Here is a 15896-nt window from a genome sequence, read left to right as displayed (position 1 = left end):
AGTGAAACACAGTCCAAAAAACATGCAAACAATAAAGCTTTTTGTCTCCTCCCACCTTGATTGTTGCCCGATGCCTCCCAACTCTGAACCTCCCAGGCAGTGGACTCCTTTTATATTGGACCCGGAACAGCTTCTGTTGACCTGGCATGACTTGTGGGGGGTCCTTCTGGATTATTTGACAACCAGGGTAGTCCTCCCCTAACAGCACCCCTTACCGGCACCTATGGACCCCAATAGGATTGCACTTCCGGACTCCAGTTTCCATGAACCCCTGCGAGATTCCAAGTTAAGTCACCTCCAGCGGACCACTGCCACCTAATGTATGGGAGATGGAACTGCTCTTGGTCTCCAGCTTCTACGCGTTTATCCCCTGGCACCTTCCATTTTATCCCGAAGTCATGCCGTCATCCAGCTGAGATTCCAGTGTGTCCTCTGTGGCACTCACACATTATAAATTTTTGCCAAGCTCTTCATTAACAGACATTTTCAGGGCAACTTTTGATTTACATACAAAATTGAGTTACAGATGTCCTCAGAAATGGAAAACGTTTGTAACCTGAGGCCCACCTGTACTTGCATTCATGGGGGAGGCCAGAAACTGCAAAGAGGATGTACCTGGGAAACAGCTTGATAGTCAAGTCACAACTTGGAGATCAGCATAAGGATCTCTCTCTGAAGTGCAGTGAGAATCAAAAAGAAATGAGACCACTTCAAAGAAGGGACCCCCTCCCCACTCGCTGTCACAGACCAGATGAGCCACTTGATCAAGGGAGTTCTCCTTTGAGTGTGCTGGCTAAGTCAGTTGCTTTCTGCACTCCATGTGAGGTGTGTGCCCAAGTTCGATTCAGGGGTTTCCACGCTCTGAGGAGAACCTCATTACGCTAGCAATTGATTCCAATAGCAATATTATTGGAATTGTTTGAACATACTGTAACCACTAGGGGGAGTCAGAGAGCCCCAAACCACATACACAGTAAAGCACCACATGTTATTAGTAAAAATAAAATAATAATATTCACAGACCTCACTCCAGTAATAAGCCATAATAATACAATAAAGCACAATAAACCAACAATTCTTCCTGCTTCTCCACCTCTGCTGAATTTTGCCCGCTGCCTCCTGCCTCTGATTCTGGCTTCCGTTTATGCCAGGTCCAGAAGTATAGGAAAAGCAGGGAGATCTTCCCCTGACAGTGCCTTCTATTGATACGTAGGGACCTTGACAGGGATTCATTTCCACACGCCAATTTCCAAGCATTCCTGCGGGTGTCCTGACTGGGCTCCCATATGAGGACTACTACCACCTAGCATACGGGAGATGGAATAACTCCCAATTCCTGGCTATTTCTGGTCTGTCCATTATTTCTTGCCAGCTGGATGCAAAGTTATTTCTCTTGTCTGCTGGCCAATACGCTTTCGTATATACCTGTCTCACCCGGGATGCCTGTTCTCCTCCTACAATACTTTGTTACATCCTTAATTTTTGCTATCTCATATACGAAGTATAGGGAAAGTATTTTAATTTTCCAAAAATTTGACCTCAAGATTGTGACGAATCTCGACATTTTTGACCTCCCTGAGTTCGATTTCCTTTCTTGTAGGGAAAGTATTGTAATTGTCGAAAAATTTGACCTTTAGATTTTGATGAATCTCAACGTTTTAGACCTCCCTGAGTCCTACCGTATTTACTTTCTCGTAGGGAAATTATCGTAATCATCCAAAAATTCAGTGTCAAAAGTTTGATGAATCTGAACGTTCTAGACTTTCCCGAGTCCTACCGTATTCACTTTCTCGTAGGGAAAGTATCGTAATCATCCAAAAATTCAGTGTCAAAAGTTTGGTGAATCTCGACGTTTTAGACCTCACTGAGTTCGATTTCCTTTCTTGTAAGGAAAGTATTGTAATCATCCAAAAATTCGACCTCAAGATTTTGATGAATCTCAATGTTTTAGACCTCCCTGAGTCCTACCGTATTTACTTTCTCGTAGGGAAAGTATTGTAATCATCCAAAAATTCAGTGTCAAAAGTTTGATGAATCTCAACGTTCTAGACTTCCCTGAGTCCTACCATATTCACTTTCTCGTAGGGAAAGTATCGTAATCATCCAAAAATTCAGTGTCAAAAGTTTGAGGAATCTCGACGTTTTAGACCTCACTGAGTTCGATTTCCTTTCTTGTATGGAAAGTATCATAATCATCCAAAAATTCGACCTCAAGATTTTGATGAATCTCAATGTTTTAGAGCTCTCTGAGTCCTACCGTATTTACTTTCTCGTAGGGAAAGTATCGTAATCATCCAAAAATTCAGTGTCAAAAGTTTGATGAATCTCAACGTTCTAGACTTCCCTGAGTCCTACCATATTCACTTTCTCGTAGGGAAAGTATAGTAATCATCCAAAAATTCAGTGTCAAAAGTTTGATGAATCTCGACGTTTTAGACCTCACTGAGTTCGATTTCCTTTCTTGTATGGAAAGTATTGTAATTGTCCAAAAATTCGACTTCGAGATTTTGACAAATCCCGACTTTTTAGACCTTCCTGAGTCCAAAAATATATTTTTTGGAATTATGTCTGTGTGTCTGTCTCTGTGTGTCTGTGTGTATGTAAACACGATAACTTGGGTACGCTTACACTTAGGTCAGCCAAATTCTGCATACAGGTATTAGGTACAAATAGTAGATTTCTGTCAACTTTTGAGCTACTTTCGCTAACCGGAAGTGGTACTTTTTTATTTATGCAGCTGCAGAGTGCGATTTATTCAACTTTAGTTTTATAATAATTGTTGAGGATATTATTAATTTGATTTGATTTGTTGTTGATGGTTCTTTAATGTACATAATATAAACATATAATCATTGTCTTGTGGTTTACTCCTCAAATATCCATCCCCATATCTTAGTGTACGAGAAAGTCGAGGGGAGACCACAATTTTTATACATCTTATTTATCAACTACAACAGCCTCATGCCAAGAGACTGAGGGCATTGATGCAGAAAATGGGATTTGTGTAACATTCGTTGCTGTTTATGGTGTGTTTAGGAATGCTTAATGGTGATTAATAATTTTTCAGAACTTAACTACCCTAACCGGACCCTCTTCGCGTTATCATAAGGTCAGACCCCAACTCTGTCATCAGACTCTGTCCCTGTGACTCTCTGTTGGTGGGTTTCTGGAAGACAGAATCAAAATGGGAGTTCTAAGTTCTGCTGGTGAGGGTCATGCTGGACAGGGTTTCAGTATGTTGTTTGGGTTTTTGGGTGGTATCAAGGAATAAGATCCTGGTTCTTTTTCATTAATTTCTGTGCCCTCTTTTTGCCATCAGGTCAGTATTCTGGACTCCAAGAGAAGCATGAATGTTGGCATTTTACTGAAGCAGCTCAAGAAGTAAGTCACCCACCTCTGCCTTTGCAGCTGTGCGGTTTCAAGTCAGTGGGCACCTGCTTCCAATGGAGATGATGCCCAGCGTTAGTAAGTTTTGCTCCTTTTGCACTCCCACTAGTGACGTTCCATTTTGCAGGTCAAGTGAGTGCATTATTGAAGATATCCGTCTGGGAAGAAGCGAGCAGTATGGGGCAGACACTTTGAAGGAATTGCTGAAGTCACTTCCTGAGGCTGAAGAGGTAAACCGATGTGCTTCCAGATTCTGGTTCAGTTACTCCTGAGGATTAGGGGTGAGGAGAGTGTAAACGCAGTGCTGGTATCACTTGTCAGTTCTGCTGGGTGTGTGTGATAAATAACCAGGCCTTGACACAAAAAGAGGTTTGGAGTGGCCTCCTGTTTACTTGGAAATGGCTGAAAAATAGAAGGCAGAGGTTGCGAAAAAATGGTCTTTACAGACAAGAGTCCAAAACAGAACTTAGGTTTGGTATAGACAGGGTGGGATTTAAAGTCGTAAGGAGGATGTGACGTCTTCAGGGGTGGAACAAGAAGTGACGTTAAGGGGCCCAGGTGGAATTGGTCTGCGGGGGAAAAAAGAGAAAGGGTCAGTGCACTCTGCCACCCCCTGGTCTGACTGGGGATGACCTTCTTTCGAGCCCTTTAGCTGCCTCCCATGTGCACGTGTGTGACATGGGGTGTGTGTGACAAACGAATCACATTATATTTGGGAAAATGAACCTAAAAAAGTCAGGTATGGGCATTTTAATGTGGAAAAGGATGATGCCTCCTTCTTCTTGTTATCCAGTATAAGCCATAATTCTGACCGGAACATGTTTCCTTATTAAATATTTCCAACCCTCCTCTGAAATTTTAAAGAAAGTGCTATGATTTGGGTTTTTTCAAAGAACATCAGAAATTTGACGAACAACATGAGACCATTCAGTCCATCAAGCTTACATGTTTAACTAATAGCTAAGCTGTCCCAATATCTCCTCCAGGTTCTTCTTACAGGTTCTCAAGGTTTCGGCTTCAACTCCATGTCTTGGTGGTTTGTTCCCAAGTCCCACAACTCTTTGTATAAAGATGTGCTTCCTGGCTTCAGTCCTAAATGCACTGCTCTTTTATTTCCAGTGATGCCCTCGAGTGTGTTATTCACCACTTAGTTGATAAAATTCTGATGGATCTACTCTATCAATGTCTTTGAGGATTTTGAAGACCTGCATTAGGTCCACACGTGGTCTCATCTGCTTGAGACTAAACAGGTTTAATTCTGCCAGAGTACGACATGTCCTCAAGTCCTGGGATGCACTTGGTTGTTCTCCTCTGCACAGCTTCAAGTGCTGTTATGTCTTTCTTGTAGAGTGTGGTGATCAGAACTGCACACAGCATTCCAGATGTGGTTGCACAAGTGTATCATATAATATGAACATAACGTGTCTGGATTTAATCTAACCTAATGCTTTATTTGCCTTTTTAATCACTTCTGCACATTGCTTAGTCAATGAAAATGTTCCATCAACATCCATCCATCCATCCATTATCCAACCCGCCATATCCTAACTACAGGGTCACGGGGGTTTGCTTGAGCCAATCCCAGCCAACACAGGGCGCAAGGCAGGAAACAAACCCCGGGCAGGGCGCCAGCCCACCGCAGTGTTCCATCAACATAAACCCCTAAATCCTTTTCAGAGGTCACTTCCTGTAACTCAGTGTCTCCCATCTTGTATTTATAATTGACATTCCTTTTGCCCACTTCTTTCACTTGCTACTTTTCTACATTAAAGTGCGTTTTCCAAGTGTTTGCCCTGAAGATTGCCCATGTCTGTTTGAATTATTTCTGTTACCTCCTCAGGATCTCCTAGCCCTCCAATTTTAGTTTCAGCTGAGTTTTTTTAGGGCTAATTTTGTTGTTGTTTATTTACTCCCAGGGCTGAATATTTTTCCAAAAACTCCCTTTTTTCTAAAAAGAAGACAAAGCAATCGTTCAACACATCCATCAACAAAAACAATTATTTTTGACAAATGTCACTGTCATGCATGTCATATGATCCTGAATACCATGTGATTTCACATAGATAGATAGATAGATAGATAGATAGATAGATAGATAGATAGATAGATAGATAGATAGATAGATAGATAGATAGATAGATAGATAGATAGATAGATAGATAGATAGATAGATAGATAGATACTTTATTAATCCCAAGGGGAAATTCCCATACTCCAGCACAGCATACTGATAAAGACAATATTAAATTAAAGAGTAATAACAATGCAGGTATACAGACAGACAATAACTTTATATAATGTTAATGTTTACCTCCCCAGGTGGAATTGAAGAGTCGCATAGTGTGGTGGAGGAACGATCTTCTCAGTCTGTCAGTGGAGCAGGACGGTGACAGCAGTCTGTCACTGAAGCTGCTCCTCTGTCTGGAGATGATCCTGTTCAGTGGATGCAGTGGATTTTCCATAATTGACAGGAGTCTGCTCAGTGCCCGTCGCTCTACCACAGATGTCAAACTGTCCAGCTCCGTGTCTACAATAGAGCCTGCCTTCCTCACCAGTTTCTCCAGGCGTGAGGCGTCCCTCTTCTTAATGCTGCCTCCCCAGCACACCACCACATAGAAGAGGGCGCTCGCCACAACCGTCTGATAAAACATCTGTAGCATCTTATTGCAGATGTTGAAGGACGCCAGCCATCTAAAGAAGTATAGTCGGCTCTGTCCTTTCTTGCACAGAGCATCAGTATTGGCAGTCCAGTCCAATTTATCATCCAACTGCACTCCCAAGTATTTATAGGTCTGCACCCTCTGCACACAGTCACCTCTGATGATCACAGGGTCCATGAGGGGCCTGGTCCTCCTAAAATCCACCACCAGCTCCTTGGTTTTGCTGGTGTTCAGGTGTAGGTGGTTTGAGTTGCACCATTTAACAAAGTCATTGATTAGGTTCCTATACTCCTCCTCCTGCCCACTCCTGATGCAGCCCACGATAGCAGTGTCGTCAGCGAACTTTTGCACGTGGCAGGACTCCGAGTTGTATTGGAAGTCCGATGTATATAGGCTGAACAGGACCAGCGAAAGTACAGTCCCCTGCGGCGCTCCTGTGCTGCTGACCACAATGTCAGACCTGCAGTTCCCGAGACGCACATACTGAGGTCTGTCTGTAAGATAGTCCACGATCCATGACCTTCAAGGTGGTCCATACTTGACAATTCACTTTTGTAGAAGAGGAAGATCTGTAAGGTGGTCTATGATTGTCAATTCACTGTTGTACAAGGGGGAGAACTGCACAGTGGTCATGGTTGTCATTTCACTAATGCCTTCCAAGTACAGATAGGAGTGAGGCAGGGTTCTTTGCTGTCAGATTTCTTCCTCCTGCTGGCAATAGAACGGGTTATGATGATATTCACAGTGCAGAAGTGGAATGGGATGTAATGGACACTCTGGACACAGTTGAATGACTCTTAGAGGACCACACCCAACAAGAGATGCAGGAAAAGACCAGAGACAGTTACACTTGTTTGGGACTTAACACTCATAGAGAAAAGAGCATGGCCCTGAACGTCAGTTCTGTTAGTACATCCCCCATCATGATGGAAAGCAAAGTGCTAAAAGACGTGGAATGCTTCACCTACCTTTGCATCACTCTCAACAAGCAGGATTGGAGAGATACCATTGTTAGAGCCAGGATCATCAAGACAAGAGTATTTTTCCTCTAACTGAAGAAGGTCTAGGGAACATTGGAGTTTTCCATCGCCACCACGGTCAGACTCTTCAGTTCTAACATGAAGTCAGTCCTACTCCAGTCAAGACATGGAAGACCCCAGCAACCACCACCAAAATGGTCCAGACACTTTATTAACACCTGTCTGAGAAGGATCCTCAGAATTCTTTGGTCTGATACCATCAGTAACAAAAACTATGGCAGCGAACAAGACAAGAGCTGGTTAAGGAAGAGAGTCTTCAATGACGTTGGAGTTGGACAGGCCACTTCACAAGCAAGCCCTCTCACATGGAATCCCCAGGGAAAGACCAAAAGACGACAGCTAAGAAACACTTGACTCCAGGACGTGGAAGCAGATGGCACACCTGGGGACAATTGGAGAATTAGTGGCCCATACCCCAAGAGGGGCAATAGGCATAAGTAAGTAAACACTGATAGTGTGCCACCATTTTAAATAGAAAATGGCTTGTGGCATCACGTCTATGACACATAAATGGGGTTAGTTACCCTGGTACGGTCAGGCTGAAAGTGTTGGCCAATGCCTGAAAATTATAAGGTGCACACTTGGCCCATCTTGAATATTCTTAAATGTTTTTGTTCCTGTCACCACTGGGTGGCAGCACAGCTCATCCGTCCTGGACTCTTTTTCATTTTGAATAATCGACAAGCTTGATGTCCAATCCTGACCCATGGAATGCTGACATAGAGAATTGTGCCCTCCCTCTAGGTGAAGAGTTTGCAAGCATTTAAGGGAGACGTCAGCAAGTTGACTTTGGTGGACTCTTTCATATACCACCTGATCCAAGTGCCAAGGTAAGGAGGGCAGATGCCCCTCTCTGTTCAGCTTCTTCTCACCCACCAAGTAGACCCCTGCTTTACTGTGGTCCTTTTTTCTTCTCAGCTTTGCTCTGCGTATTGAAGCCATGGTGCTGAAAGAAGAATTTCTCCCTAGCTGCTCTTCCCTGCAGAATGACATCAGTGTTATACGTGCGGCCATTAAAGGTAATAAATAGTTGATTTCTTTTTCTGATGCAATAAATCAAAAGCATTTTAACTGCCTGTAATGCCTTTTTATATTATAATAGCTGTGTAAGCCTGTGCTGTAAAAAGCCCGGGGTCCTAGAAACTATTGAAGTCATCAGAAAAAAATCGAAATTCAGAGTCGGCTGTTTCATTTTGTGGACGTGCTCACCCCCTTCGTCTATCAGCGGCTAAGCGAGTTTCTCTCTCCTCGGAGGTTTCATTTTGTCGATGAGCTCGCCTCACTTGTGTATCAGCGGCTATTGAGTTTGTCTTTCCTCGAAAGTTTTGTTTTGCCGATGTGCTTGCCTCGTTTGTCTGTCAGCGGCTAAGTGAGTTTCTCTCTCCTTGGAGGTTTCGTTTTGTCGATGTGCTCGCCTCACTTGTGTATCAGCGGCTAAGTGAGTTTGTCTTTCCTCGAAAGTTTCGTTTTGCCGATGTGCTTGCCTCGCTTGTCTATCAGCGGCTAAGCAAGTTTCTCTCTCCTCGGAGGTTTCGTTTTACCGATGTGCTCGCCTCGCTTGCGTATTAGCAGCTAAGTGAGTTTGTCTTTGCTCGGCTGTGTCACTTTGGCGATGGAGTCGCTTTCTTTCAGCTCCATGCTGTAGCCTCGCATTTCTTTCTTCTTCCGACTTGTGAACTTGGGGCTGCCTTACTGGCTCTTTGAGCTTTGTGCTGTAGCTTCGCACTTCCGGGCCAGACAGACAGACGCACACACTTCCTCGTGTAGACATTTATATATAAGATAGCTCTAGCAATGAGCGAAACCATTTGTGTGAATTGACTTGTCAGCAAAAGTTTTTGTTTTGCTTTGCAAAGATATTCACCAGATATCATTCATGCCGTTGTTTAGTTGACGTTGGGAAGCGTTTTCATACATTAGTTCTACATGCGACTGCTTGTCATTTAGTATTTAAATAAAGACCTCTAGTAAAAAAAAAATACTTGAAGTGTGCATATCCCCAACTAGGATAAAGTGGTCACTAGATAACGGCACAGGAGAGGGTTTTAGTAGCAGTTTTCTTATGAACAGCACCCCGTAATGTTGTTTTGTGGTGTAAAAGGGTCTAGAAAAGGCACTTTAAACTCTAAGGTTCTTTTTATATTGGTGACAAAGTTAATACTGGAAAACCAGTAAACAGTTATCAGTAACAGTAAACTGTTAGCCTTGATTCATACATATGTCCTGCAAAAACTTACCTATTCAATATTCACTCAGCAAAGAAAACCAAGCAAGAATATTTCAACAGTGGCCAAGGCCGACCACCTTAACTTCAATACCTTACCAGGGGCTAGAAGCCACTCCGCTCACGAGTCGTCCCTGCCAGGATTCACTAAGGCCAGGTTTATACTTCACGCGATGCGACGCTTGCTCCAGCGGACACTACTGCTACACAAGCGGTGTACAGTTTATACTTGCTCCCCTACTTTTCATAAATCTGGAAGATTCCACCAGGTGGCAGTGCGAGAAATCATCACGATGAGAAAACGTTCAGCTTCGCTGTGTTGTGAATTGCCTGAAACATCCATTGAATTCCCAGGATACCTTGCCGCAATGTCTCTGAAAAAGATGGATGTTTAATGATTAAATCCATCAGTCCAGGGATGTGCCCATTCCAGCAAGCATCGGGCACAAAGCAGAAACAATCCCTGGATGGGGCATCAGCTCATCGCAAGGCGAACACAAGCACTCACACACACTGGCATCATTTTAGCGTCACCAAATCCCCACACCTTCATGTCTTTGGAACGAAACGAACGAGCACACTGTGGAAACCCACCATGAAAACATGCAAAATGCAGGCAGAGAACAGAAGGTCGTGACTCCATACTGCGAGACAGCAGCGCTACCGTTCTGCCACCGTGTCACCCCTATGTGTGTCATTATTAACAATATTCATTATTTAAACTAAATTAACGATTTATCTGTCAAATGTAACATACATACTTTAATGCATTTCATCATGAAAGTGATATCAAGTATAAATCTAAAGATTCTAAATGTGCAGAGAGTTGGAATATCATAAATGTAACGTGTTCTGTGTGGCGATTGCTGCTGTCAAGTCAGGAGGAAGCCCCAGAAGCACACAGCGATTAACAAATGGGTCGGTTGTAAGATGACGTTTACGACGGTCTGCTTTAATGATTAAGTAAACTACGAGGTGTGGAAGCCGGCCCAGACACAGACAGGCGGACATCTTCATGTCACCCAACACACATTTATTATACATTACTCTCTCTATATATAATCTTCATTTGGATCTTGATCTTTGTTTGTCCGCGAATGAATTAGAAGAAGCAGCACTAGATGGCAGTAGAGAGACAGCTAAAACATAGGCATTGCATTAAGAATCTCCTCCAGGCTTATACTACTGAAGACTGTAGTACTCCAGTCACACCTCAAAACACAGACATTCAAACTAAACAAATTGTTGTGCTTTAAATTAACTAATCTTTATATATAATCTTCATTTGGATCTTGATCTTTGTTTGTCCGCGAATTCCACGCATGTGTAGACCACCTTCCAGTTTAGTACGTTGTTGTTACTCACGGATGTCAACAATGTGCCGGAATAACGAAAGGGGTGGTGGACAGTGTTACGCTGGTTAGCTCCTGAGGCCTGGTTAGAGAATGACATTGCCGAAGATAAAAGGTACGTGCCTACGTAACATATGAATGAAAGAAAGACAGTGGGTAAAATGAATGACAACGTAACAGCACGTTCCGGAAATTATTATTGTTACGTTGTAGCCGGCGAGTGCCGCGCGTCTCACAGTTGTACCATGGCTTGCTCAGTGAAGTGATCCATATTCATGTTTTAAAGAGCCTGGATACCTATGTGTCCCCCTTTTACAACCATTGCTCCGTGTATATTGCCTTACTCTTTGGAATGCCACAAAGCAACCTGCGAGATTGGAGAAAGGTTGAGAAGAGATCGTGAGAGGAAACGACAGCGTCGTGAAAACGAGACGGACTGTGAACGGAGAGAAGCAGAAATGCTCCTCCACCACCACATAATTACTATTCGGACAGTGATTCAGAGTAGGCCGTTCCTATCGAATCAATGTCCAAGGGTTTTCTTTTGTAATTTTGTTTCCCTTATAAAAAATCATAATGCTGTGCAACGAAGGGCCCAGTTCACAACTGGCAGCCGCATTTAAACAGGGAGCCATTCACAACCAACTTTAACACGCGCAACGTAGTTGGGCGCACATGGCTAGTTTAGAATAAAGTGCACTGAAACCCCAAAAGTCCCCATAAGTCCAGGCCAACTACGAATGCCTTACACTCTCTTCAGGCCGCTTCCTTGCCTCCTCTAGAGACTTCGTCCTCCTTCCACCCGACTCAAGTCAACCTATGAAGGGAGGCGACCCCTTTTATAATCACCCGGATGTGCTCCAGGTGTTTCCCGGCAATCTTCCACCAACACGCCCCAGTGTGGCGGAAGTGCCGGCTGCATCCCCAGAAGCACTCCAGGTGTCCCTGCTCTTCTTCCCCCCAGCACTTCCGGGTGTGGCGGAAGTGCTGAGGTCCAGGGCTCCCAAGGCATTGGGGCGCCATTTGTCGGTGACCACGGGCCCCTACAGGGTTGAGCTTCACAGCCCTGTACCCGTGGCCCCCAAAGGAACCAGGGCGGTCACCCCCACGTTGTCTTAAGAGGGTGTAAGCCCTCTTCCGGTCCTCCGGGGCGACCCAGCCACCTGCGACTGAGGTTAAAGTGGACTTTTCGAGATTAAAGCTGACATTTGCACTTTAATCACAAAACACACCTTTTCACCGTGTCCTTCATTTTTTTCTCTGTGGCTCAAATACGCCGCCGTACGTTCTGATGCTGTTGTGAAGATGCCAAAAAAAAAAGACGGCACAGAAGATGGTATGTGAGACTTTTAAAATGTATTGTGTCATTAAGATGGGGAATTATTGCGACGCTTGAATATAAAAGCACAGTGAATGCATTTGTATGTCAACATTTTGCTTCACCTCATTAAACCATTCATCAAACATCGAGGCATGCACATCGATCCGGTTGGATTCTCAAAGCAGCTTTTTGTCACATGTAGATAGTAAACTGAGACTCTGACGTCACATGTTAATTTCTGAGGACGTCAAATGGGTGCTGGGAACGCGTGGCAGACATGATGTGTGCGCGTACGTATTCTGAGCATGAAGTATAAATGAGCCCTTATGTATCAATCGGTCTTCAGATTGCTTCCCCTGAATGGGCTACACTTCAGAATACCCAAGCAAAAAGCCAGGAACGGCTTCTACTGTCGGGCTTTAGTATCCCAGTGGCTACCTTTGTAAGGATTACACAGTCTAACTCAGAGGTGTCACACTCCGGGCCTGGTGGGCCGCAGTGACTGCAGGTTTTCATTCTAACCCTTTTCCTAATCAGTGACCAATTTTCACTGCTGATTAACTTCTTTTCCCTTCATTTTCATAGCCCTGTTTATAAGGATTCAGTCCTCTGAATTTATTCCTTTCTTCATTAAATGGCAGCCAAACAGAAATGAGACGTGAAACGAGCCAACAGATGACCAGCTAAATGGGAGCTTCAAACTCCAACCAATTTCACTCCAACCAATCTATTAATGAGAAGCTTATTCTTAATTCCATGGCTCGTTTCTGCTCTCATTCTGCCACAGCAGACATTTCCAAAACTGTTGGCTTTTCTGTTTTTTCTAAGTCCACCATCAAAATGTTTTGGTGACCTGAGAGATCAACCCTACCGAAACCATCACCTTTCTTTATTTTTCAGATATTGTGTGATGGGCACAGGTGAACTGGTCATGTGGTGGCTTGTTTTGTGTCTCATTATTGTTTGGCTGCTAATTAAGGAAACAGAGACAACTAAGGGACTTGAGTCAAGTTAATCCATATTACTAACCGAGAATGGTAAACCGGATGGCATGGCCGCAGGTACATGGCGATGAGACCATGAGACGTACTGCGCAGGCGCGTACAGCGCACGTCTCATAAACCGCAAGCGAAGTCTGATCCACCGCGAACGAAGGAGTCACGGCCCAAAAACGAAAGAGCTCAACTGATGTGAATGAGAAATGAAGCAACAACGCGCCCATAGCTAACGACTAACGACACAGCCACACAAACAAGAGGATTCTGCGCTGCAGCGCAGAGTCAAACGGAAGAGGCTACGAAGGCCCCACAGGTCCACAAAGATGGTACGGAAGGCGCGGGAAAGTACGAAAGGCAAAGGCGCCTACACAGCATAGTGAAACCCGACATAGTACGGAAGGCATAGGCGTCAGCGCCATATTGTGAGTGGCACTACTGCGGAGTGAAGGCGCAGGCGTCACCGCCATATTGTGTGTGGCACTACTGTGGAGTGAAGTTAGGAATAATGTGCTGCTTGGGATTGTACAAACCGCTGAACGCTTTACACCAAATTCAAACACAATACAGCTCAACGATACAAACACGAGCCCACCTGGATAAGATCAATGAACGCGGGCGCCTACAACATGCGTCTGAAACTGCAGAAGCAAAGCAGGCACAGGTTCAAAACGAACGAGCTCGACTGACAGATATACAAACACGAGCCCGCCTGGATAAAATCAATGAACGCAGGCGCCTACAACGCGCGTCTGAAATGCCGCGGGCAAAGCGGGCACGGCTGCAAAACGAACGAGCTCGACTAATGTATTTCAGGATACCCAACGCCGGGGGTAGGTGAGCGAAGTGAGCAGGGGGCGGAGCCCCCTTGTTAAAACTAAGGCAAAAGAAGTTAATTAGCAGCAAAAACTGGTCACTAATTAAGAAGATGGTTAGAATGAAAACCTTCAGCCACTGCGGCCCTCCAGGACCAGAGTTTGACACCCGTGGTCTAACAGAAGCCAAGGGGCTGATCACTACCCCAGAGAGTACGTAACCTAAATGGACACGGTTCGTTTAACTAATACTCGTTGGTCACTGCTAAATGTCAGCAAACAAAAGAACAACTTTAGCAAAGCTATTTCAATCATTAATTATTTTGAATTATTTAATAACATTTCATTATTTTTATTTGAAGGAGAAATTGGGTGTAAAGTCGGACAGCCCCCTAACCTGAACACAGACAGGCAGACCACACAAGTCCAAAAGCACAGGCGCTTTTATTTTCCTTTTGTTGCCTTTTCACAGCACACAATGCCCACAATTCTCCACAGAAGTTAATGCCCAGTCCTTTTCTCGCTTTTCTTTTTCTCATCTCTTTCTTTCTTTTCTTCTGCCGCCTCCACTCCTCTCCAGCAAGCTTTGTCTTCCACTTCCCGACTCTGGCTCCTCGAATGGAGTGAGGCGGCCCTTTTCATACTGCACCATGAAGCGCTCCAGGTGTTCCCTGACGATCATCCGGCAGCACTTCTTGCAGCATGAGCTCCTAGATCCTCTCTTGGCCGCACTTCAGGGCTCTGAAACTGTCCAGGCACCCACTGGCAGCAGCCACAGGCCCCAGCAGGGTTGAGCTTCCAGGCTCCAAGCCCGTGGCCTCGAGGCAATCCAAAGGGGCTACATTCTCATGTCCCAGGGGAGGTATAGCCTCTCTCACGGTTCTTCCATCATCGAGGCATCCCAGCCAGGCAAAATGTTAGATATGAAAACATGTAGCCTGAACGATTCAAATCAGGGTCACACAGCAAACTTTATTTCAGGTGGCTATGGCTTTGGTTTGTTGCAGTCTTTGGTTTCTTAAACCAGGCAAGGTGCTTGGGACCAAAGAGGCAGTCTGTAGTTGGCAAAGTCTGACCGAGTGGTCTTCTCTTTGGCAGTTGTTTCTTTCTCTCTCTCCTTCTAGTCTTGGCACTTATAATGTGTCTCTGGCAGTGCCTTCTTCTTTTGTTTAATCCTTAAGATGCCCTCTCAATTAACTCTTTGCAGAACTCATGTCCTGTGAGGAGCTCCATGCCGTTCTGCACCTGGTCCTTCAGGCAGGGAACATCATGAATTCGGTAAGTGGTCTCTCGTTCATCCCTTTGGTGTCTTAGGCAGAAGGGCTCACTAATTTGCTCTTCTTTATTTATTCGCAGGGAGGATACGCTGGCAATGCTGTTGGATTCAAACTGTCATCCTTACTGAAACTGGCAGATACCAGAGCAAACAAACCCGGCATGAACCTGCTGCACTTTGTGGCCCTGGTATGTCAGAGTGGACTAGCGGGACACTTCATTAAAGGCCTCATGGTAGACTAAATTTAACAAAGCCAGTATTTACCCTTTTCATATGTGTGTGACTCGATTATACTGTGTAGCACCCCTCCAAAGCAGGGCTTCAAAAACAAATGGATCCATAAATAGCTGGAGGGGTTTGCCACTTCAACCATACACTGAGCCAAAGATGGCATCGCAGCACAGTAGTAAGGGCTGCTGCCTCACAGGTCCTTTATGGAGATGATGTGTATCCCTGTGGTGGTGCAGGAGGAGACTCCAGATCAGAGAGGTTGAGGTAGGTGGGTCACAGTCAGACATAAGCACAAGGTTAAGGGTGCACACTGTCCCAGGGGCATTAAGCCCAGAGTTAGATGTGTCAGACCATTCTCAGGATCTTACAGAACTGGCTGGTGACTTTGAAAACTCTGAGGTGGTAGGTGGGCACAAGGAGTCCCAACTGGTCATCTTAAAACCACTCCAAAGAAAGAGAAAGGTTGTGATACTAGAAATTTGATTCTGTTCATCTGGACAAAGTTTTTAAGTGGGAGAAATATTTCGAGACTTATCCAAGTCTCTTCCTCAGTCTCAATTGACTGCAGGTTTCCCCAACCTTATAAACAGTACCT

General features: G+C 44.6%; 1 protein-coding gene across 1 annotated transcript in view; it reads left to right on the top strand.

The window, feature by feature from the left end:
• The window catches only part of fhdc1 (FH2 domain containing 1), a 97939-nt gene that overhangs the window by 60162 nt on the left and 21881 nt on the right, over positions 1-15896 (top strand). Inside the window, exons 3-8 of the mRNA XM_028802686.2 lie at positions 3320-3381; positions 3515-3617; positions 7832-7917; positions 8006-8106; positions 15002-15072; positions 15151-15258. Of these exons, the coding sequence (XP_028658519.1) occupies positions 3320-3381; positions 3515-3617; positions 7832-7917; positions 8006-8106; positions 15002-15072; positions 15151-15258 (531 nt within the window). The remainder of the gene's footprint in view (positions 1-3319; positions 3382-3514; positions 3618-7831; positions 7918-8005; positions 8107-15001; positions 15073-15150; positions 15259-15896) is intronic.

The sequence above is a fragment of the Erpetoichthys calabaricus genome, chromosome 5 (genome assembly GCF_900747795.2).
Source record: "Erpetoichthys calabaricus chromosome 5, fErpCal1.3, whole genome shotgun sequence".
Taxonomy (NCBI): domain Eukaryota; kingdom Metazoa; phylum Chordata; class Cladistia; order Polypteriformes; family Polypteridae; genus Erpetoichthys; species Erpetoichthys calabaricus.
Note: the sequence above shows the minus strand (reverse complement) of the source record. Positions and strands in the feature narration are given on the sequence as shown.